The sequence below is a fragment of the Acinonyx jubatus genome, chromosome X (assembly GCF_027475565.1).
Source record: "Acinonyx jubatus isolate Ajub_Pintada_27869175 chromosome X, VMU_Ajub_asm_v1.0, whole genome shotgun sequence".
Classification (NCBI taxonomy): domain Eukaryota; kingdom Metazoa; phylum Chordata; class Mammalia; order Carnivora; family Felidae; genus Acinonyx; species Acinonyx jubatus.
The window spans coordinates 63,841,290-63,862,455 of record NC_069389.1 but is presented as its reverse complement, the minus strand read 5'-3'; the positions used below and the strand labels follow the sequence as shown (position 1 = coordinate 63,862,455).

Below are 21,166 nucleotides of genomic sequence, written 5' to 3'. Positions count from 1 at the left end.
TTTACCAACACTTGTTATCTCTTGTCTTCTTGATGAGAGTCATTCTGATACCTGAGAGGTGATGTCTCATTGTGGTTTTGGTGTGCATTTCCTTTATGATTAGTGATATTGAGCACTTTTCACTATGTGTTGGTCATTTGGATTTCTTCTTTATAAAAATGTCTATTTACTTCCAATGCCCATTTTTTAATGGGATTTTCATTTTATTATGTAGTTGTATGGGATTTTTGTATATTTTGGATATTGACCCTTATTGGATACAAGATTTGCAAATACTTTCTCCCACTCAGTAGGTTGCCTTTTCATTTTGCTGATGGTTTTCTTTGATGTGCAGAAGCTTTTTAGTTTGATACAGTCCCAGTTATTTCCTTTTCTTTTGCTATTTTTTGTTGCCTTTGGGTTTTATCAAATCCAAAAGAAATTCATTGCCAAGACCAATGTCAATGAGCTTACCCCTTGTGTTTTTTTTCTAGGAGTTTTATGATTTCATGTCTTATTACAAGTCTTTAATCCATTTTTAGTTTTATTCGTTTATGCATATATGTATGTATTTTAGTTTTAGATAATAGAATTTATTTTTTATTTCAATTTTTGTATTTAAATTCTAGTTAGTTAACATATATGGTAAAATTGGTTTCAGGTGTAGAATTTAGTGATTCCTCTCTTACGTATAATACCCAGTGCTCATCACAACAAGTGCCCTCCTTGACACCCCTCACCAAATAGCCATCCCCTGCCCACCTCCCTCCATTAGCCCTCAGTTTGTTCTCTAGCTTCTCTCTCTCTCTCTCTTTTCCCTTCCTCTGTGTTCATCTGTTTTCTTTCTTATATTCCAAATATGAGTGAAATAATACAGTATTTGTCTTTGTCTTTTTCACTTAGCATAATATACTCTAGCTCCATCCATATTGTTGCAAATGGTAAAATTTCATTCTTTTTGATAGCTGAGTAATATTCCACTGTGTATATGTATTCCACATCTTCTTTATCCATTCATCAGTTGATGGACATTTGGGCTCTTTCCATAATCTGACTATTGTTGACAATGCTGCTATAAACATGGGGGTGCATGTGCCGCTTTGAATCTGTTTTTGCCTTTTTGTTTTTTTTTTTTTTTTGTATCCTTTGGGTAAGTACCTAGTAATGCAATTCCTGGGTCAGAGGGAAGTTCTATTTTTAACTTTTTCTGGAGTGACTTCACCACCTGGAATTCCCACCAACAGTGTAAGAGGGTTCCCCTATCTCTGCATCCTCACCAACATCCTTTGTTCCCTCTATTATTAATTTAGGCCATTCTGACAATTGTGAGCTAGTATCTCAACATGGTTTCAATGTGTATTTCCCTGATGATGAGTGATATGGAACATGTTTTCGTGTGTCTGCTAACCATTTGTATGTCTTCTTTGGTAAAATGTCTGTTCATGTCTTCTGCCCATTTCTTAACTGGATTATTTGTTTTTTGTGTGTTGAGTTAGATAAGTTCTTTATAGATTTTGGATACTAACCCTTTACAAGTATGTTATTTGTAAATATCTTTTCCCATTCCATAGGTTGTCTTTTAGTTTTGTTAGTGTCTTCTTCACTGTACATAAGCTTTTTTATCTTGATGAAGTCCCAATAGTTCATTTTTGCTTTTGTTTCCCTTGCCTTTGGAGATGTGTCTAGTAAGAAGTTATTCTGGCCAAGGTCAAAGAGGTTGCTGCCTGTGTTCTCCTCTAGAATTTTGATGATTTCCTGTCTCACATTTAGGTCTTTCATCCCTTTTGAATTTATTTTTGTGTGTGGTATAAGAAAGTGGTTTCATTTTTCTGTATGTTGCTGTCCAGTGTTCCTAACACCATTTGTTGAAGAGACTATTTTCCGCTGAATATTCTTTCCTGTTTTGTTAGAGATTAGTTGACCATAGACTTGTAGGTCCATTTCTGGGTTTTTTATTGTTACATTAATCTATCCTGTTCCATTAATCTGTTTTTGTGCCAGTATCATACTGTCTGGAGGACTATATATATATAGCTTTGTAATATAGCTTAAAGTCCAGAGTCGTGATGCCTCCAGCTTTGCTTTCCTTTTTTAGGATTGCTTTGGCTATTTTGGGGTCTTTGTGGTACCATGCAAATTTTAGGATTGTTCAGGTTTTGTGAAAAATGCTGGTGGTATTTTGATAGGGATTGAATTAAATGTATAGATTGCTTTGGGTAGTATGGACATTTTAACAATATTTTTTCTTTCAATTCAAGAGAATGAATTTTTGATATCCTCCTCAATTACTTTTATAACTGTTTTATACTTTTTAGGGTATATTTCTTTTTACCTCTTTGGTTATGTTTACTCTTAGGTATCTTATGGGTTTTGGTACAATTGTAAGTGGGATCAATTCCTTGACTTCTCTTTGTGCTGGTTCATTATTGGTGTATCTAAATGCAACAGATTTCTGTATGTTAATTTTATACCCTATGACTTTACTGAATTTGTGTATTAGTTCCAGTAATTTTTTGGTGGAGTCTTTTAGGTTTTCTACACAGAGTATCATGTCATTGCAAATAGTGAAAGCTTTTCAATTTGGATGCCTTTTATTTGTCTGATTTGTCTGATTCCTGAGGTTAGGAAATTTAGTACTATGTTAAATAACAATGGTGACAGTGGACATCCCTGTGTTGTGTTCCTGACCTTAGGGGGAAATCTCATTGAGGATGATACTAGTCACGGGTCTTTTGAATATGGCCTTTATGATGCTGAGTTGTGTTCCCTCTGTCCCTACTTTGTTGATGGTTTTAATCAAGAATGGATACTGTATTTTTTTTAAATGCTCTTTCTGTATCTATTGACAGGATCATATGGTTCTTATTTCTTTTATTAATGTGGTGTGTCACGTTGATTGATTTGCAAATATTGAACCACGCCATAACCCAGGAATAAATCCCACTTGATCATGGTGAATAATTTTTCAATGTACTCTTGTATTTTATTTGCTAATATCTTATTGAGAATTATTGCATCCATGTTCATCAGAGATATTGGCCTGTAATTCTCCTTTTTAGTGGGGCCTTTGTTGCTTTTTGGAATCAAGGTAATGCTAGCCTTGTAGAAGGAGTTTGGAAGCTTTCTTTCATTTCTATTTTTTGGAACATTTTGTGAAAAATAGGCATTAACTCTTCTTTAAATGTATGGTAGAATTCCCCTGGCAAGCCATCTGGCCCTGGACTTTAGTTGTTGGGAGGTTTTTGATTACTGATTCAATTTCTGTGATAGTTATGGGTCTGTTCAAATTTTCTATTTCTTTCTGTTTCAGTTATAGGTAGTTTGTATGATGCTAGGAATTTATCCATTTCTTCCACATTTCCCAGTTTGTTGGCATATAAGTTTTCATAGTATTCTCTTATAATTGTATTTATGTGGTGTTGGTTGTGACCTCTCCTCTTTCATTTGTGATTTTATTTCCTTGGGTCCATTCCCTTTTCTTTTTGATATGTCTGGCTAGGAGTTCATCAATTTTATTAATTCGTTCAAAGAAACAGATCTTAGTTCCGTTAATCTGTTCTGTTTTTTTGTTTGTTTCCATGTAATTTATTTCCCTTCTGCTTGTTTTTGGCTTTATTTGCTGTTGCTTTTTTTTAATGTTTATTTTTGAGAGAGTGCAAGTGGGGGAGGGGCAGAGGGAGAGGGATACAGAGGATCTGAAGCAAGTTCTGCACTGACTGCAGTGAGCCTGACGTGGGGCTCCAACTCGCAAACTGCAAGGTCATGACCTGATCCAATGTCAGATGCTCAACCAACTGAGCCACCCAGGTGCTCCTTTGCTGTTCCTTTTCTAGCTCCTTTAGGTGTAAGGTCAGATTGTATATTTGAGACTTTTCCTGCTTCTTGAGGTAAGAATATATTGCTCTATACACCCTCTTAAGACCAGCTTTACTACATCCCAAAGGTTTTGGACTGTCATATTCTCATTTTCTGTTGCTTCCATGTATTTTTTAAATTTTCCTTTAATTTCCTTGTTATACATTCATTCTTTAGTAAGATGTTGTTTAACCTTCATGTATTGTGGGTTTGGTCTTTCCAAATTTTTTTCTTTTAGTTGACTTAAAGTTTCATAGCTTGTGGTCTGAAAATATGCATAGTATGATCTCAATCTTTTTGTACTTATTGAGGCCTCATTTGTGACCCAGTGTGTGATCTATTCTGGAGAATGTTTCATGTGCATTTGCACAGAATGTGTATTCAGGGTGCCTGGGTGGCTCAGTCAGTTAAGCATCCGACTTCAGCTTATGTCATGATCTGGCAGTTCATTGGTTCGAGCCCTACATTAGGCTCTGTGCTGACAGCTCAGAGCCTGGAGCCTGCTTTGGATTCTGTGTCTCCCCCACTCTCTTTGCCACTCCCCCATTCGCACTCTGTCTCTCTCTCAAAAATATAAACATTAAAAAAATTTAAAACGAAAAGAATGTGTATTCTGCTGCTTTAGGATAAAATGTTCTGAATATATCTGTTAAGTCCATCTGGTCCAGTGTATTTTTCAAAGCCATTGTTTCCTTGTTGATTTTCTACTTAGATGATCTGTCCACTGCTGTGAATAGCATGTTATAGCCCCTTACTATTACCGTGTTATTATAAGTGAGTTTCTTTGTGTTTGTTATTAATCAGTTCATATATTTGAGTCATCCAAGTTGGGGGCATAAATATTTACAATTGGATCGTTGGATAGACCCCTGTATTATAACATAGTACCCTTCTTTATTTTTTGTCTTCGGTTTAAAATCTAGTTTGTATGATGTAAGTGTGGGTATCTGGCTTTCTTTTTATGTCCATTAGTGTGGTAGATGGTTCTTCATCCCCTCACTTTCAATCTGGGGATGTCTTTACATCTAAAACGAGTCTCTTGTAAGCAGTATATTGATGGGTCTAGTTTTTTTATCCATTCTGGTGCCCTACATCTTTTGATTGAAACATTTAGTCCATTTACATTCAGAGTAATTATTGGTAGATAAGAATTTAGTGCCAATGTATTACCTGTAAACTCACTGATTCTGGAGATTTTTTCTGTTCCTTTCTAGTCTTTGTCGCTTTGGTTCTTTCTTTCCCACTCAAAGTGTCCCCTTTAATATTTCTTGCAGGGCTGGCTTAGTGGTCACAGACTTCTTTAGTTTTTGTTTGGGGAAACACTTTAACTCTACATCTATTCCGAATGACAGCCTTACTGGATAAAGTATTCTTGGCTTCCTGTTTTCCCTTTCAATATGTTGAATATACCATGCCACTCCCCTATGGCCTGCCAAGTTTCTCTGGAAAGATTTGCTGTGAACCTGATTTGTCTTCACTTATAGATTAGGGTTTTCTTTTCCCTTGCTTTCAGGATTTTTTCCTTATCTCTATTTTTTAATGTCTTATTTATTTATTTTGAGAGAAAGAGAGTGTGTGTGTGTGAGCAGGGGAAGGGCAGAGAGAGAGAGAGAGAATATCCCAAGCAGGCTCTGTGCTGTCAGCACAGAGGGCTTGATTCCACGAACAATGAGATTGTGCCCTGAGCCTGAAATCAGTAGTTGGAGGCTTAACCAACTGAGCCACCCAGACACCCCTCCTTATCTCATCTCTATATTTTAAATATTTTACTCTGATACATCTTGGTGTTGGTTGGCTTTTGTTGAGGTTGATGGGATTTCTCTGTGCCTCCTGGATTTGGATGTCTATTTCCTTCCCCAGATTATGAAGGTTTTCAGATATAATTTCTCAGATAAACCTTCTGCCCCCTTTCCCCTCTCTTCTTCTGGGACTCCTATGATACAAATGTTATCATGTTTTATGGAATCACTAAACTCCCTAAGTCTACATAGATGATCTCATACTTTTCTTTCCCTCTTCTTTACAGCTTCATTATTTTCCATAATTTTATCTTCTATATCACTGATTTGTTCCTCTGTTTTGTCCATCCTCATTATCATTACATTCGTTGATTTTGCATCTACAGTCAGTTATACCATTTTTTATTTCAGCGTGACTAGCTTTTAGTTCTCTTATTTCTGCAGTAATGGATTATCTGCTGTATTCTATGCTTCTGTTAAGTTCAGCTAGTATCTTTATGGTTATTATTTTAAATTCTTGTTCAGGCATATTAACTTCTTTCTGTTTTGACTAAATCCCTGGCCATGACCTCTTCTTGTTCTTTCTTTTGGTGTGAATTCCTCTGTCTTGTTATTTTGTGGGTCACTGTTTTTTTTTTTTTTTATGTGTGTTAGGAAAGCCTGTTATATTTCCTGATCCTGAGAGTAATGGCTTTATTAAGAAGAGTACATATACTCTCCAGGGCCTGGTGCTTCAGGAAGTTTTTCAGAGTGTGCACTCTGCTGTTGTGCTTTGGCTGCTCTTTCCTTCAGGTCAGTTCTCTGCAGAGTTTCTCCTTTCCTGCAGTGTGGAGTGTTTGGACCTTGTCAACTATGTAGCATTTTTAACTAGGTCTGCCTTGGTCTTCTTGTTTAAATAAGCCTGATCCTATTTCCACTAAAGCTGAAGGTTTGCAGCACTCTCTGATCAGTAGGCTTGGTAAATGCAGTGAGTTTGTGCTCATCTTCTGGGAGAGGGGCCTAGTGGCACTGGTTCTCAGGCCACCTTGCTCTGGTAATGATGCACCTGCAGGGCACAGTGGGGTAGAGCTTGGTGTAAGCAGTTCCATCCGCCCCTGAGGAGTGCTGTGATGCTCACTGAAGTCTGTCCATGCTGATGAACAGGGGAAAATTGGCGTCAGCCAGCTCAGTAGTCCCCAGAGAGGGGAGTTCATGCCCACTGCTGTTCAGGAAGCCCTCACAGAAGAGCAAACAATCTCTCTTGTGTCCCAGGCTTCCATCAGAATCCTGCCTTCACCCTATCTGTGTCCGAGCCATCTGCCCACCCAGCAGCAGTTTTTATCTCAGGCATACTGTGTTTCAAAACTCCACAAATTTTAGGGATCCAGCACAGCATGGACCTGCGCTGATCCGCTGGGTGAGGATCTTGCCGTATTGTGTCTGGTGCCCGTATATCCCAGAAAAGCAGTTGCATGACCGTGCAAGGGCTCTGAATTTAAGGTGAAGTGCAGCTGATAGGTTAGCAGCTTTAGCAGGTGCCTCTGCTGCTATGTTAATTAACAGGTTGCTCAATGCATTCTGCTGTCTCTTGTCCAGAGAGTCAGTGCCACCTCCAAGAAGGGGAGCAGTTTCTCCTGGTGCAACCCAGTATATCCTCAGATCACACTGTCCGCCCTTCTGCCTCTAGCCTCCTTCATCATAGGACACCCCTAAGCCCCCCAGGCATGACCCCAGTGATGGTTTCAACTTCTTAAACTTCAGACTTTGAACCCTGCTGCTTATAAAAACTTGTGATAATCAGCCCCTCCCCTTTTCCCAGTCAGTGATTTTGGTGAAGAGTTTTTCTTGTACAATCCCCTGCATGTTGCTTTCTCTCTCCCTCCCTCTCATTCTCTCTCTCTCTCTCTCTCTCTCTCTCTCTCTGTCTTCTTTCTATGATCAGGGCTCCCTTCCGTCCACAGCACCTGCAATCCTTTTCTCCCCAAATCAACTCTCTGCAGCTCCTACCTTCCACAGTGTGGCCAGTTTCCCCCCTCTAGATGTGCAGTTTGTTCTCTCAGTCCTCACTTTGATTTCTTGGTTGTTCAGAATGATTTGATGTTTATCTAGCTGTGTTCAAAAGACAAGGCAAACATAGTGTCCCACTAGTACTCCACCATCTTAATTCCTGATCTTGAGTTGAATTTTATATATGACATAAGATATGGATCAAGTTTCATTATTTTGCATGTGAATATCCAGTTTTCCCAGCACCATTTATTGAAAAGACTGTCCTTTCCCAATTGTATATTCTTGGCTCCTTTTTTTAAAATTAATTGACCATACATAGCGGTTTATTTCTAGGCTCTCTATTCTGTTTTATCTGCTCTCTTATACATATATTTTTTATACCAATACTATACTGTTTGTGTTTCCAGAGCTTTGTAATATATCTTGAAATCCAAAAGTTTGAGGCCTCCAGCTTTGTCTTTCTTTCTCAAGATTGTGTTGGTCTATTAGGAGCCTTTTTTGTGGTTTCATACAAATTTTAGGATTGTTTTTCCTATTTCTGTGAAAAATGCTGTTGGAATTTTGATAGGGATTGCATGTAATCTGTACATTGCTTTGAGTCTTATGGACATTTTAATATTCATTCTTCCAATTCATTACCACAGAGTATATTTATTTGTGTGTTCAGTTTCTTTCACCTATGTCTTATTGTTTTAGTGTACAGATCATTTATCTCCTTGGTTAAATTTATACCTTGGTATTTTATTCCTTTTGATGCAATTATAAATGAGATTGTTTTCTTAATTTGGCTTTCTGATAGTCCTTTGTCAGTTTATAGAAATGCAACTTATATTTGTATATTGATTTAGTATCTTGCGACTATAATGAATTCATTTATTAGTTCTAACAGTTTTTCAGTGGACTCTTTAAGGTTTTATGTATGTAATATATCATCTGCTAATAGACACAGTTTTACTTCTTTTTATGATTTGGGTGTATTTTGTTTTTCTTACCTAATCACTGTGGCAAGGACTTCTAATACTATGTCAAATAGAAGTGGCTAGAGTGGGTATTCTTATCTTGTTCCTGATGTGAGAAAAAAAAGCTTTTAGTTTTTCACTATTGATCATGATGTTAGTTGTGGGAGTTATTATGTTGAGGTATGTTCCCTCTACACCTATTTCCTTGAGAGTTTTTTATTATGAATTGGTGGTGTCCTGCTCAATGTAGCATTCCTTGGGTTAAAATAGAAAATTACAGTAAAATGCAATGCAACTTTATTTTATTGGAAAGGAGTTCCAATAGCTCATGAGCTGCTTTTATTTTCTCCTAGGCATTACCTATGTGCTTCACCACCACCAGGTGAATAATGGTGTGTGGACCTTACCTCCTTGTATTAAATAACTGTCCCTCAGAGGGATACTTGACTGAATCTTTAGGTTTTACTACACATTCATATTTTTGCTATAGAAAATAGATGTATTTTTTGAAATAGTAATAGATTAATCATGAGTAATTCATGATTATAATGTATTAAATAGCATGTCATATAGAATAACTTTTTTTTTAGTACTAACATTAGGTACAACTTTAGATACCAGTCATTGTACTTTTTTTTTTTTTCATTTCCTATTCTGATTTAAAGAGAAACCTTATTTACTCTCTGAGTATATTTTCCAGCTTGTATCTAGCATATAGGCAAAGTTTGGAGTAATTGTCACTTCAAACTTTGCTCTGCTTGTTGCCTGCTCCAGTGAGGACGTTAATTGTGATTGTATTTGCCATTTCTTTGTAAATGTTTATCAAAATTTTAAGACCTTGAATATAACTTAATATCTTTTCCCACTCTTTCCTTTTAATTTTAGGATACAGAAATGGTTGATTTAGATTCAGATGGTCCTGGTACTTCATCTGGAAGAATGGTGAGTGAATAAGTAAACTGCTGAGAAGAAAAATTTTCAGGCTTCCTGTGTCAGGGATCCCTAAGACCAACTCCACCTATTTGGAGAATTGCTATAAAAACTCACAAAACTCAGTATATATACTTGTGATTCATTGCTAATTGCAGTGGCACAATAAGGACATGCAGCTGGATCACAGGGAAATATACATAGGCAGGATCTGGAGGAATCCGTGTGCAGGGTTTTTTAATGCTCTCTCCCTTCTTTGAGGAGCCATACAGAACACACTCTTCCCCCCTACAGTGAAAATGTAGCAAAATATATGTGATTAGAGACTCAGACTCCAAGGAATTTATTGGGAACTGGTTATGTAGACACTGACTAGCACATGCCAAGATTCCAGACTCCCAGAAAGCAGGAAAACACAGGAAAAGTACAGGGAAGCAGGTGTTCATTACAAATCACAATGTTTGTACGAACAGGAAATGGTTCAAGTACCAAGTACCCAGAATGCCAACAGAAGTCCAACCTTATAATCAAGCCCTGGTAAACATAGCAGCTTCATATCTGTTAACTCTGTTCTGTACACTTCCCCTCCATGGCAGTTAGACAAATACTTCTTTGATATAAGGAAACTTTACTTTGAGATACTGAAGGAAATCTTATGAAAAGCATCAAATAGTAAGGGCTAGAATGTATCATGACAACAAAGGATATAGATAGATAGATAGATGATAGATAGATAAATAGCTATACATACATATAACTAATAAGTACCTAATATATAAATATATACATAAAATGTATTATATATATGTTTCAATTTTAAGAAAATTATGATGCCATTGTCAAGTATACTTAATTACCAACAAATATTAAGGCATTAAGATTATTAACCTGGTAAAGGAAAAAATGTTCCACTTGGTTTTATTTGTAGTTCAAATTTTCTTAACATGAAAATTCAGAATACTAGAATTCTTGCCATTCTGTGAATATACTGTCTAGTTTTTATTGTTTATATTTTTGTCAGGGAGAATGATGTCTAATCTAAACTAAGAAACTTAAATAGCAGCTGCTCTATGTTATATAGATATATTAACATTAGGAAAACAGGAGAAAATCAATGAAGAATTAAGAAAAGAGCTTTTAGATATAATTCTATATAAATCTACAGGTCAAATGCCGAGGCAGAAGACAGTCTTTGAAGTGTAATCCTGATGCTTGGAGAAAACAATGCAAAGAACTGTTGAGCCTCATTTATGAACGTGAAGACTCAGAGCCATTTCGACAGCCAGCTGATCATCTTTCTTACCCAGTAAACATACACTTGTTTAAATAATTGCCAATATGTAATTTCCCATAAATATACATGCTAAAATCTAGTTACAAGCCACTTTTCCCCTTTTTTTCCTTTCTTTCTTCTCTTCTTCCTCCCTACCTCCACCCCCTTTCCCCTTCCTTCCTCTTTCTTCCTTTTTGTATATCTTTAAATTGTGAAAGTGGGTAGTGGGATTAATCATGACTTTAAAATTCCTGTCATGTACTTTGTGTGTAAATTTGCGTTTAAACCAAATTTGAATGTAAATATCTTCGCGATTCTTTTTTTTTTTGGATATTTGTTTAATAAATTTCACTAACTTCTACTACATTTCTATTCATTGGAGACCATTGGCAACATATGTCAGCCCTGTTTCAATTATAGCAAATTTGTTATCCAATATTATCACTTAGAATAAGCAATATATACCATGTTACTTTTCATCAAAGATAAAAACAAAAGAAATTATAGGATTCCTTTTTTTAAAGGAGTGTATCTGTTTATGTTTTGAATAACCTTTTACCATAGATAGGAAATCTATTTTAATGTATTCAGAGAAAAGGTATTTGAAGTTAAACAAATATTTTCTGCATAAACATGTTTTAGTTGAGAAAAATACTCAAATAATAAACAAAATTATATTCAACAAAGCTTGTTTTGTTTGTAGGAAGTTTGGGTAGAATAAATTAATCTTGTGTTTCTCATAGTAGAGGAAAGGATGAATGTAGAATTCCTTCATCTTGAAGTACAGTCAAGAAAAAACGAATTCCTAAGGATCTTTGAGATTGTTGTGGTAGTCTGGAAATACAATATATCCTCTTTATACCCTAATAGGGCCATCAGGAGCAAGACGGAGAATCCTCAGAATCAGTTGTTCCAGAAAGACAACAAGAGCCATCTCTTTCTGAGGTAGACCTAGTTGTCTCTCAAAAGACATATAGTAGTTGTTTTTGCACTGTTTTACTTTTTAAAATTTCCATACTGTAAATGAAACTTTTATAATGTGTAAAGCTGTTTTCCAGTTCTTCTCACTGTCTTTTTTGTTTGATTTTTTTTGGTTGCTTATATTTTGTTTTTAAAATCAACATGTGTTGTTAGGTGTGTTCTTTGTGGCATCTGCATACATGTTTATTTGTTTTTATAGATCTAGAGTTACTGTAGCAGAGTAGAAAACATCAGTTACACAATATAATTATATCTGTATTGCAGCTGATTGTACCCATTGGGACTTCATTCATCAAACTTAGTCTTTTGAGTTTTGGTGACATTAACACGTTCTAACATTTTTCCTCTATGAAGATATTTGTTTCATAAGCTGTGCTATGTTGGGATATACTTCTAGTTGTTAGAATTTAAGCAAAAAAAATTAAGATATATTAAGAGCAATCATGGTTTCTTACACTTGGAAAAATATTTTCTCTTTTTTTATACTACTTTTCCTCTGCCCATTCTTCTGATTCTTTGGCTTCTTCTTTGAAAGAAATGTGGTTTTACTTAATAATTCTAAATAGGATAAGGGATCTAATACTGACTATGGTTTTCATTCCAATACGTTTTTTATTGATGGTTGTGTTATACATAAGTTTTAGATGTCATTCCATATGATAACTCTAGGCGTATCTTAACTAGGCTGGACAGATTTAAAATAGAGTCTTCTCTCTCCCCTAATCAAAATCAAACTAATTCTGAATTTATGAGACTGCAGACCTTCAATAAAGCACAAGTGTCACATTCATTAAAAAGCAGAAAGATAGGAGGTAGGCACAGACATGGCCAGTTTTACTTTGACCTTCAACTAATGACATTTTAGGTAGATTGCCCTCATAGCTGGGAATATCTTGGAAATATGTAGCTAATTTGTGACATGGAACTATTTAATTATATGTGAATAATCCCATCTTCTACCTTCATTGAGCACTTTGCCAGGGAATTGAAGATTGCTTCAGCCTTTAATCAAGAAATGGAATTACATATTAGGTACTCCGTAGGGGTAAAGCCAGAGGCTGTGCATTTTCTCTTCTGTCTCTTGAGAGAATCATATGGTTATCAGTGTAAGGGTGAAGGCTGAGACCCTCCCAAACACCCCTGCTGCTTTCCTGAGCTATCAAAAAAACTCTGTTTAAATGAATGGTTTTGGTTGTATCAAAAAAACTGTTTAAATGAATGGTTTTGGTTGGGGTAGATAGTTGACAGATTGAAAAATAGTGTGTTTATTTCATGGTTGATTGGTGATGCAAATCTCAGTACCATTGTATCATGTAGTATTGTTACCCATACTGTGTATTTAATAACACATTCTTCTTTGTAGGATAATTCAGATGTTATAGACACTCCTATGGACTTCAGCACTGTGAAAGAAACTTTGGAAGCAGGAAATTATGGTAGTCCTCTGGAATTTTATAAGGACGTTCGCCAAATATTCAGCAACTCCAAAGCTTATACCTCTAATAAAAAGTCAAGGGTATGAAAAAACAATATTAGATGGATGAATTATCTAAGCATTTACTAAATTATATATGTATCAGGTAGTTTTCTTTCACTAGTTTTAAAATTGCTGAAGAAGTATATGTTATAATTCTGACATAGTTAATGACGTTTGATTCTCTGTATCCTCTCTGAAGCAAGTTTATTAGGTGTGCTAAATAAAGATACACTTAGCATAGTCCTTTTGACATTAAGCACTTCTTTTCTCCTACCTGCCTCTTTGTTACTCTTTAGTAATACTTATGTCTTTCAGACAGAGGTCAAAGAAAAGAGAGATAGTAATTTAAGTACCCTTTAGTATGTCCAATAATAATTTGATAAATAAAAGTGGTTGACAGTATTTATATGAAATATTTGGATTAGCTCTGGGTATTTATGTTTCCTTTATTATAACAAATAATGAACCATGTTGGGAAGTGATAACTGTTTATTCATACTCACATTTAATACCTTCCCTATGTTTTGTCAGAACTTAAATATATTAAGAACAAAAAAGTAGTAATAATTTTTTTTAATCACTGGGATCAGATTAAATTTTAAATCAGTTTTGCACTAGATATATATTTACCCACTTTCACCTCATAAAATGAATTTTCAGTAATTTCTGTAGGCATAATTTTTTCATATTTGGTTTATTTCCTACATATATACTCACAGATGTTTATAAACTCTTTATACTTACATATGTTTGTATACTCTTTAAAACTGTAAGTTTTATATTTTGAAGGCTTTTTTCAGCTTATGTATTATGAACATTTTCCCATGTCATTATGACTCTTTGAAAACAGGCATTTTAATGTCTCCTGTACTTTTCTACTATATGGTTGTTTTATGTTATTTAACCAATGTCATGGTGCTAGAGATTTAGGTGGTTTCTACTTTTTAACTTTATATGAATAATGCTGTGGCTTTCATTTTTAACATCCTTGAACATAGTTATTTTGTGCGTGCCATTCGCTGGTATTTACTTAGGATAAATTCCCAGAAGCAAAATTATTAGTGAAAGGATAGGTATATTTTTAAGATTTTGAGTACATAATACAAATTGCTGTTTTAAAATGTTCCAATTAAAATACTCACTGGCAGTGTATGAGAATCTTTTTTCTACCCTTAACATTGGATTGATCTTTTAAAAATCTTGTTAATTTTTAGATGAAAATGGTATTTTAATTCTTTAGGAAGAGTTTTTCAAGTATATGAAATAGCACATAGATTTTGTCTGAAAGGATAATGCTGATATTGGCCCAGGCATGTTTATACTTTTTTTTTTTTATCATTAAAGTAGTTGGTTTCTACCTTTCAGATCTATAGCATGACACTGCGATTATCTGCCTTATTTGAAAGTCATATTAAAAATATCATCTCTGAATATAAGTCAGGAATCCAGAGTCAGAAGAGGAGGAGGCCACGGTACAGAAAACGTCCAAGAAGCAGCAGCAGTTCGTTGTCTAGTAGCAGAGCTCCTAGGTACATTACACTATTGTAGCATTTTATGTTTTCAAGGCATTTGTATGTATTACCTCATCTCTTAAAGTTTATCGAATAGGGTGAGAAGATCCAAAGACCCAAATGATTTTTTTACAAACTCTTTCACATGTGTAAAGTTGGAGTTGGTTTTATTATGCCAAAAACTGATTTTTTTATTTTAATGATTGAAATTTAACTTTGTCATATTATTAATTTGAAGCATTTCACTTTAATTATAGGCATTTCTTTGGTCAGCTTAAGCATTTTGTATCATACTGTCTATCTTTATTGCTAATAGAAAAAAAAGTGTTAATTGTTCTATATTTTTAATTGTAGTCCAAAAGGAAAACAGAAACAAATGAAGTTGCAGCCTAAAAATGACCAGAATACCTCAGTGTCTTATGTCAGGACTAGCTCTCCTTTCTCATCTCCTGGTAAATATGTCTATTGTTTTTGGTGTTCTGTATTTAGTTTAATACTGATATTAAGAACTTAGAAGAGGCAGCATGGTTTATAGTGCAAAGAGCAATAGATTTGGATGTAGAAAAGCTATGTTTTATTCCCATTTATTCTCTTTATCTGTGTGGCCCTTATTCCCATTTATTCTCTTTATCTGTGTGGCCCTGGGTAAGATATTAGGCCATTAGGATTCAGGTTCTTCATTTTGAAAATGAAAGTGTTAAGACTGAATGAATTTTAAAATCTCTTAGTTTTAAAATTCTGTAGGGATGTCTGGATGATTCAGTTGGTTAAGCATCCAACTCTTGATTTCAGCTTGGGTCATGATCCATGGTTCATGAGTCACAGGGCTCTACGCTGACAGCACGAAGCCTAATTGGGATTCTCTCTCTCTGCCCCTTCCTCTCTCTCTCTGTCTCTGTCTCTCTCTCTGTCTCTGTCTCTGTCTCTCTCTCTCTCTCAAAATACATAAATTTAAAAAAAGAAACTTACAATAAAAAAATTCTGGGGGCACCTGGGTGGCTCAGGGTTAAGTGTCCGACCTCGGCTCAGGTCATTATCTCGCAGTTTGTGGGTTCAAGCCCCGCATCAGGCTCTGTGCTGACAGCTCAGAACCTGGAGCCTGGTTCGGATTCTGTGTTTCCCTCTCTTTCTGCCTCTCCCCTGCTCACGCTCTGTCTACCCTTTCTCTCAAAAATAAATAAACATTAAAAAAGTAAAAAATAAATAAAGATAAAATAAAATTCTGTAACTATAATTTTTAAAGCTATAATATTTCAGAGCAGTCATCTACAACATATTTGCAAATTGAAGATTTATTATCTGCAGGAGGTAGTCTTCTTGGACAAAATTTTCGGATATTCTATGCTTGAAAACTTAATAATGTGATGAAACATTTTGTTTTCAAAATATTCATATTTCCCTTTTTAAGCAACTTGCATTTTTGATGTTGGAGTAGAATAACAGTGAGACAGTTTTAAAAACAGTCTGTTTAATTTTCCTAAGAACATGATACTTATATTAATATTAAAATCTTTTTAAATATAAGTTTCAGATGCTGCTGAAGGCCTTTCATTATATTTACTTGATGATGAACTGGATGGGCCGTTTTCTTCATCGAGCTTCAGTGGTTATAGCCGAAGTGGAAATAGCCATGACCCAGGGAAGGCCAAATCATTTCGGAATAGAGTTTTACCAGTTAAACAAGGTAGGAAAGACATATGGACAGGGCGTTTATTCTTTATTTTCTTGTGATGGCAGATGAAGCATTTAAAAACTGATGTATTTAGGTGGTAAAAATTAGCATGTCCTTATAGTTAATGATGATTTTAATATTGTCAAATAAATTTGTGGGTTTCATATCCACAACCAGGAATAGGCCACTAGCAGATTTCCAATAATTATTCCAAAACATATTTTAGTCTTTTAAAATAAAATATGAAATGAGTAGGTAGGAAAAACTAAATGAGATATTTCAAAGCAAATGCTTTTTAAAAATTGAGATAGCCCTTAAAAGTAGAAAACTTATCTAAAGATGATTTTGGATTTTTTTCCCTTTTGTTACTAATATAGTTTAATATATGAAATATATTTTTATTTTATATAAATTTTAAAAAAGATTAAGTAGGATAGCCATTGTTGTTGAAATACCAAATAACTCAAAAATAGACTTTCTAAAGATGTATTTTATATTGGTTATGTGAAAAACATTAAAACATGTGATTACTTTAAAATAATTAGTGCCTTTATTTTTCCCAATTTGTATCTTTATTCTCTTCTCTGCTCCTGCTGCATATTGCCTACTCATGCCACTTTCTTTTTTTTCCCCTCCCCTTCACAAGCTATTAGAAAGAATAGCTTATACTTCTTGCTTCTATTTTCTTTCCATCTAAAAATTCCTTTATCCTTTATAGTTTGGCTTCTGACCCCACTACTGTCCCAAAGTTGTCCTCTCCAGAATTACTAGTTCTCTTTAGAAACCAACCAGTGTTCTTTTCTTAGTCCCTGTCTCCTTGATTTTGTCTCTTATTGCATACTTTTGAGTACCTCTTTTAGTAACTCTACTGCCAGGCTTCTGTACTGATTATCTTACATCTCTGTTTTTCCTGTATTTCTATATTTTCTGTTTCTTTGGCCCTACTTACCTCCTTTTTACTGTTCCCCACTGGTTTCTTGATTTGTTTGTTTGGTTTTTGGTGGTTTGTTTTGTTTTTTTTTTTGTCTTCTACAAATAAGGGAATCTATTAGCTACATCAATCATCCTTATGTTGAGGACTCTCCAAATTCACATATCTAGCCCTAACATTTCCTTATTCTACCAGTATCATTTTCAAGTGCTTCTTAAAATAATTTCCTTGGGTGTTTATCATCCATCTTTCTGTCTCAGGCTTACTTCTATTTCTGCATTCAGTATTTTATTTAATGCCACCACCATCTTCCTAGTCACCCAGCTTAAAATCCTAGTGTTCTTAGACTCTTCTTTTATCCCTCATATCCAGTCAATTGCTCGGTTTTATGAATTCTACAACTCTTTAATACCACGCAAATCTCTTGTCTACAGTTTCTATTGCTATTACTTTAGTCTCTGGCCTACTATATTAGTCAGCTTGGGCTGTTACAATACAATACCACAGACTGGATGGCTTAAACAGCAGGTATTTATTTCTAGCAACTTTATTGAGATATCACTGACATATAGAAATTCTATATAATTATAAAGTGTACAACATGATGTTGTGATATGTGTGTACATTGTGAAATGGTCACCACAATCAAACTAATCATAATACATCCATCACCTCTACATAGTTACCCTGTGTGAGTGTGTTAAGAATTAAGGTCTCTCCTTTTAGCAAATTTCAAGTGTACAATACAGTATTATTAACTATAGTCACCATGTTGTACCTTAGATACCCAAAACTTACTCATTCTGAATAACTGGATCTTTGTACCTCCCCAAGTCCTCTTCCTGCAGCCCCTAGCAACCACTATCCTACTCTGTGGTTCTACAAGTATGACTGTTTTAGATTATATATATATATATGACATGTAATATTTTTCTTTCTCTGTCTTGCTTATTTTGCTTAGCATAATGTCCTTGAGCTTCAAACATGTTGTTGCAAATAGCAAAATTTCCTTCTTTTCAAAGTCTGAGTAATATTCCATTGTGGGGTGTATGTGTGTGTGTGCCTATCACATTTTTTACATTCATCAATAGAAAGGCATATAGATTATTTCCATATCTTGGCTATTGTGGATAATGCTACAGTGAATATGGGACTACAGATATATCTTCAAGATCCTGATTTTAGGTCTTTTGGATCCAGAAGTGGGGTTACTGAATCAAATGGTAGTTCTGTTTTTAATTTTTTAAATGTTTATTTTTGAGAGCGATTGAGAGTGCAAGCAGGAGAGGGGCAGAGAGAGAGGGAGACACAGAATCCAAAGCAGTCTCCAGGCTCTGAGCTGTCAGCACAGAGCCCAACACAGGGCTTGAACCCACGAACCGCAAGATCGTGACCTGAGATGAAGTCAAACACCCAACCGACTGAGCCACCCAGGCATCCCTCTATTTTTAATTTTTTGAGGAACCTCCATAACTATTTCCACAATTGCTGTACTAATTTTCCATTTTCTCCACATCCTCACCAATAATGTTTATCCCTTGTCTTTTTTTTCAAAGACAAAGAACTTTGCCAGTAATACTTATTTCTATAAAACAAGGTGAGTGTACGAAAAGACCACCAAGGGCCCGTATAGGTCAGTCCTTTCCCATGCTCTGAATTTCCTCCCTCAGGGGCACTGTATGTGAGACCTGGGAAGAATGAGGGGGTGCTGCTGAAGGGTGTGGATGGAGGATGGACGAAACAGGACATAGACATGTGGGTGTTGTACCCCCAGTCACATCAGACACATTCCTGTCCTTTTTTAAAAAATGTTATTTTAATTCCAGTTACCTAACATAGACTCTAGGTGTACAATATAGTGATTCAATAATTACATACATCACCCAGTACTCATCCTGACAAGTGCACTCCTTACTGCCCAACACATATTTAACCCATTTCCCCACCCACCTTGCCTACGGTAACCAACAGTTTGTTCTTTATTAAGAGTCTGTTTCTTGATTTGTCTCTCTCTTTTTTTTCCCTTTGCTCATTTGTTTCTTAAATTCTGCATATGAGTGAAATCATATATTTGTCTTTCTCTGATTGCTATATTTCACTTAGCATAATATTCACTAGCTCCATTCATGTAATTGCGAATGGAAAGGTTTCATTCTTTTTTATGGCTGAATAATATTCTATTCAATATATACCACATCGTCTTTATCCATGCATTATTTGATAGATACTTGGACTCCTTCCATATATTAGAGATTGTTGATAATGCTGATATAATCATAGGGGTGCATGTATGCTTTTATGTTAGTATTTTGTATTCTTTGGGTAAATACACAGTAGTGTGATTGCTATATCATAAGGTAGTTCTGTTGTTAACTTTTTGAGGAGCCATATTGTTTGGTACATTGGCTGCACCAAATTGATTCCCACCAACAGCGGAAGAGGGTTCCATTTTTTCTACAACTTCACCAACATCTGTTTCTTGTATTAGTGATTTTAGACATTCTGACAGGTATGAGGTGATAATTCATTGTAGTTTTAATTTGCATTTCCCTGATGATCAGTGATGTTGAGCATGTTTTCATGTGTCTGTTGGTCATCTAGATGTCTTCCCTGAAGAAATGTCTATTTATCTCTTCTGCTCATTTTTAATTGGATTATTTGTTTTGGGGTGTTGCGTTTTATACATTCTTTATATATTTTGGATACTAAACCTTTATCAGATATATCATTTGCAAGTATCTTCTCCCATTCAGTAGATTACCTTTTAGTTTTATTGTTTCCTTCACTGTTTTTTTTTTAATTTTGATGTAGTCCCAATAATTTAATTTTGCTTTTGTTTCCCTTGACTCAGGAGACATATAAGTAGCAAGAAGTTGCTACAGCTAGTGTCAAAGAGGTTACTGCCTGTGTTCTCTTCTAGGACTTTCATGGTTTCAGGTCTCACATTTAGGGCTTGAATTAATTTTGAATTTATTTTTGTGTATGTGTATGGTGTAAGAAAGTGGTCCAGTTTCATTCTTGTGCATGTTTATATCCAGTTTTCTCAACACCATTTGTTGAAGAGACTGTCTTGTTACCATTGGATATTCATTCCTACTTTATTAAAGATTAGTTGACCATATAGTTACAGGATTATTTCTGGATTTTCTGTTCTGTTCCATTGGTCTATGTGTCTGTTTTAATGCCAGTACCATACTATTTTGATAACTAGAGCTTTGTAATATAACTTGAAAGTCTCTAATTGTGATGGCTCCAGCTTTGCTTTTTTCTTCAAGATTACTTTGACTATTCAGGGTCTTTGTGGTTTCACACAAATTTTAGTATTGTTCTAGCTCTGTGAAGAATGCTGTAGGAATTACATTAAATCTGTATATTCCTTTGGTTAGTGTGGACATTTTTACAATATTTGTTCCTGCATTCTATAAGTATAGAATGTCTTTCCATTTCTTTGTGTTGTCTTCAATTTCTTTCATCAGTGTTTTGTAGTTTTCAGAGTCCATGATTTTCACCTCTTTGATGAGCTTTATTCCTATGTGTCTTATTTTTGGTGCAATTGTACGTGGGATTATTTTCTTAATTTCTCTTTCTGCTGTTTCATTTTTAGTGTATAGAAATGCAGCAGATTCCTGTACATTGTTTTTTGGTTTTTTGTTTTTGGTTTTTTTTTTTTTTTTTTTGTCCTGTAACTTTACTAAATTTGTTTCGGTTCTAGCAGGTTTTTTTGTGGAGTCTTTTAGGTTTTCTCTATACAGTATCATGTCATCAGCAACTAGTGAAGGTTATATTTCTTCCTTACCACTTTGGATGCATTTTATTTCATTTTCTTGTCTGATTGCCATGTCTGGTACTCCCAAGTACCATGTTGAATAA

General features: G+C 35.0%; 1 protein-coding gene across 5 annotated transcripts in view; it reads left to right on the top strand.

Annotated features, from left to right (window-relative positions):
* BRWD3 (bromodomain and WD repeat domain containing 3) overlaps window positions 1-21,166 on the top strand; it is a 242,818-nt gene that overhangs the window by 187,161 nt on the left and 34,491 nt on the right. For 3 of the 5 annotated variants that reach the window (XM_053201416.1, XM_027053775.2, XM_053201413.1), the window contains 7 exons: window positions 9,407-9,463; window positions 10,617-10,757; window positions 11,595-11,669; window positions 13,069-13,221; window positions 14,548-14,711; window positions 15,048-15,145; window positions 16,219-16,377. In XM_053201416.1, the coding sequence (XP_053057391.1) occupies window positions 9,407-9,463; window positions 10,617-10,757; window positions 11,595-11,669; window positions 13,069-13,221; window positions 14,548-14,711; window positions 15,048-15,145; window positions 16,219-16,377 (847 nt within the window). The remainder of the gene's footprint in view (window positions 1-9,406; window positions 9,464-10,616; window positions 10,758-11,594; window positions 11,670-13,068; window positions 13,222-14,547; window positions 14,712-15,047; window positions 15,146-16,218; window positions 16,378-21,166) is intronic. The other 2 variants (XM_053201414.1, XM_053201415.1) reach the window with 2 other exon arrangements.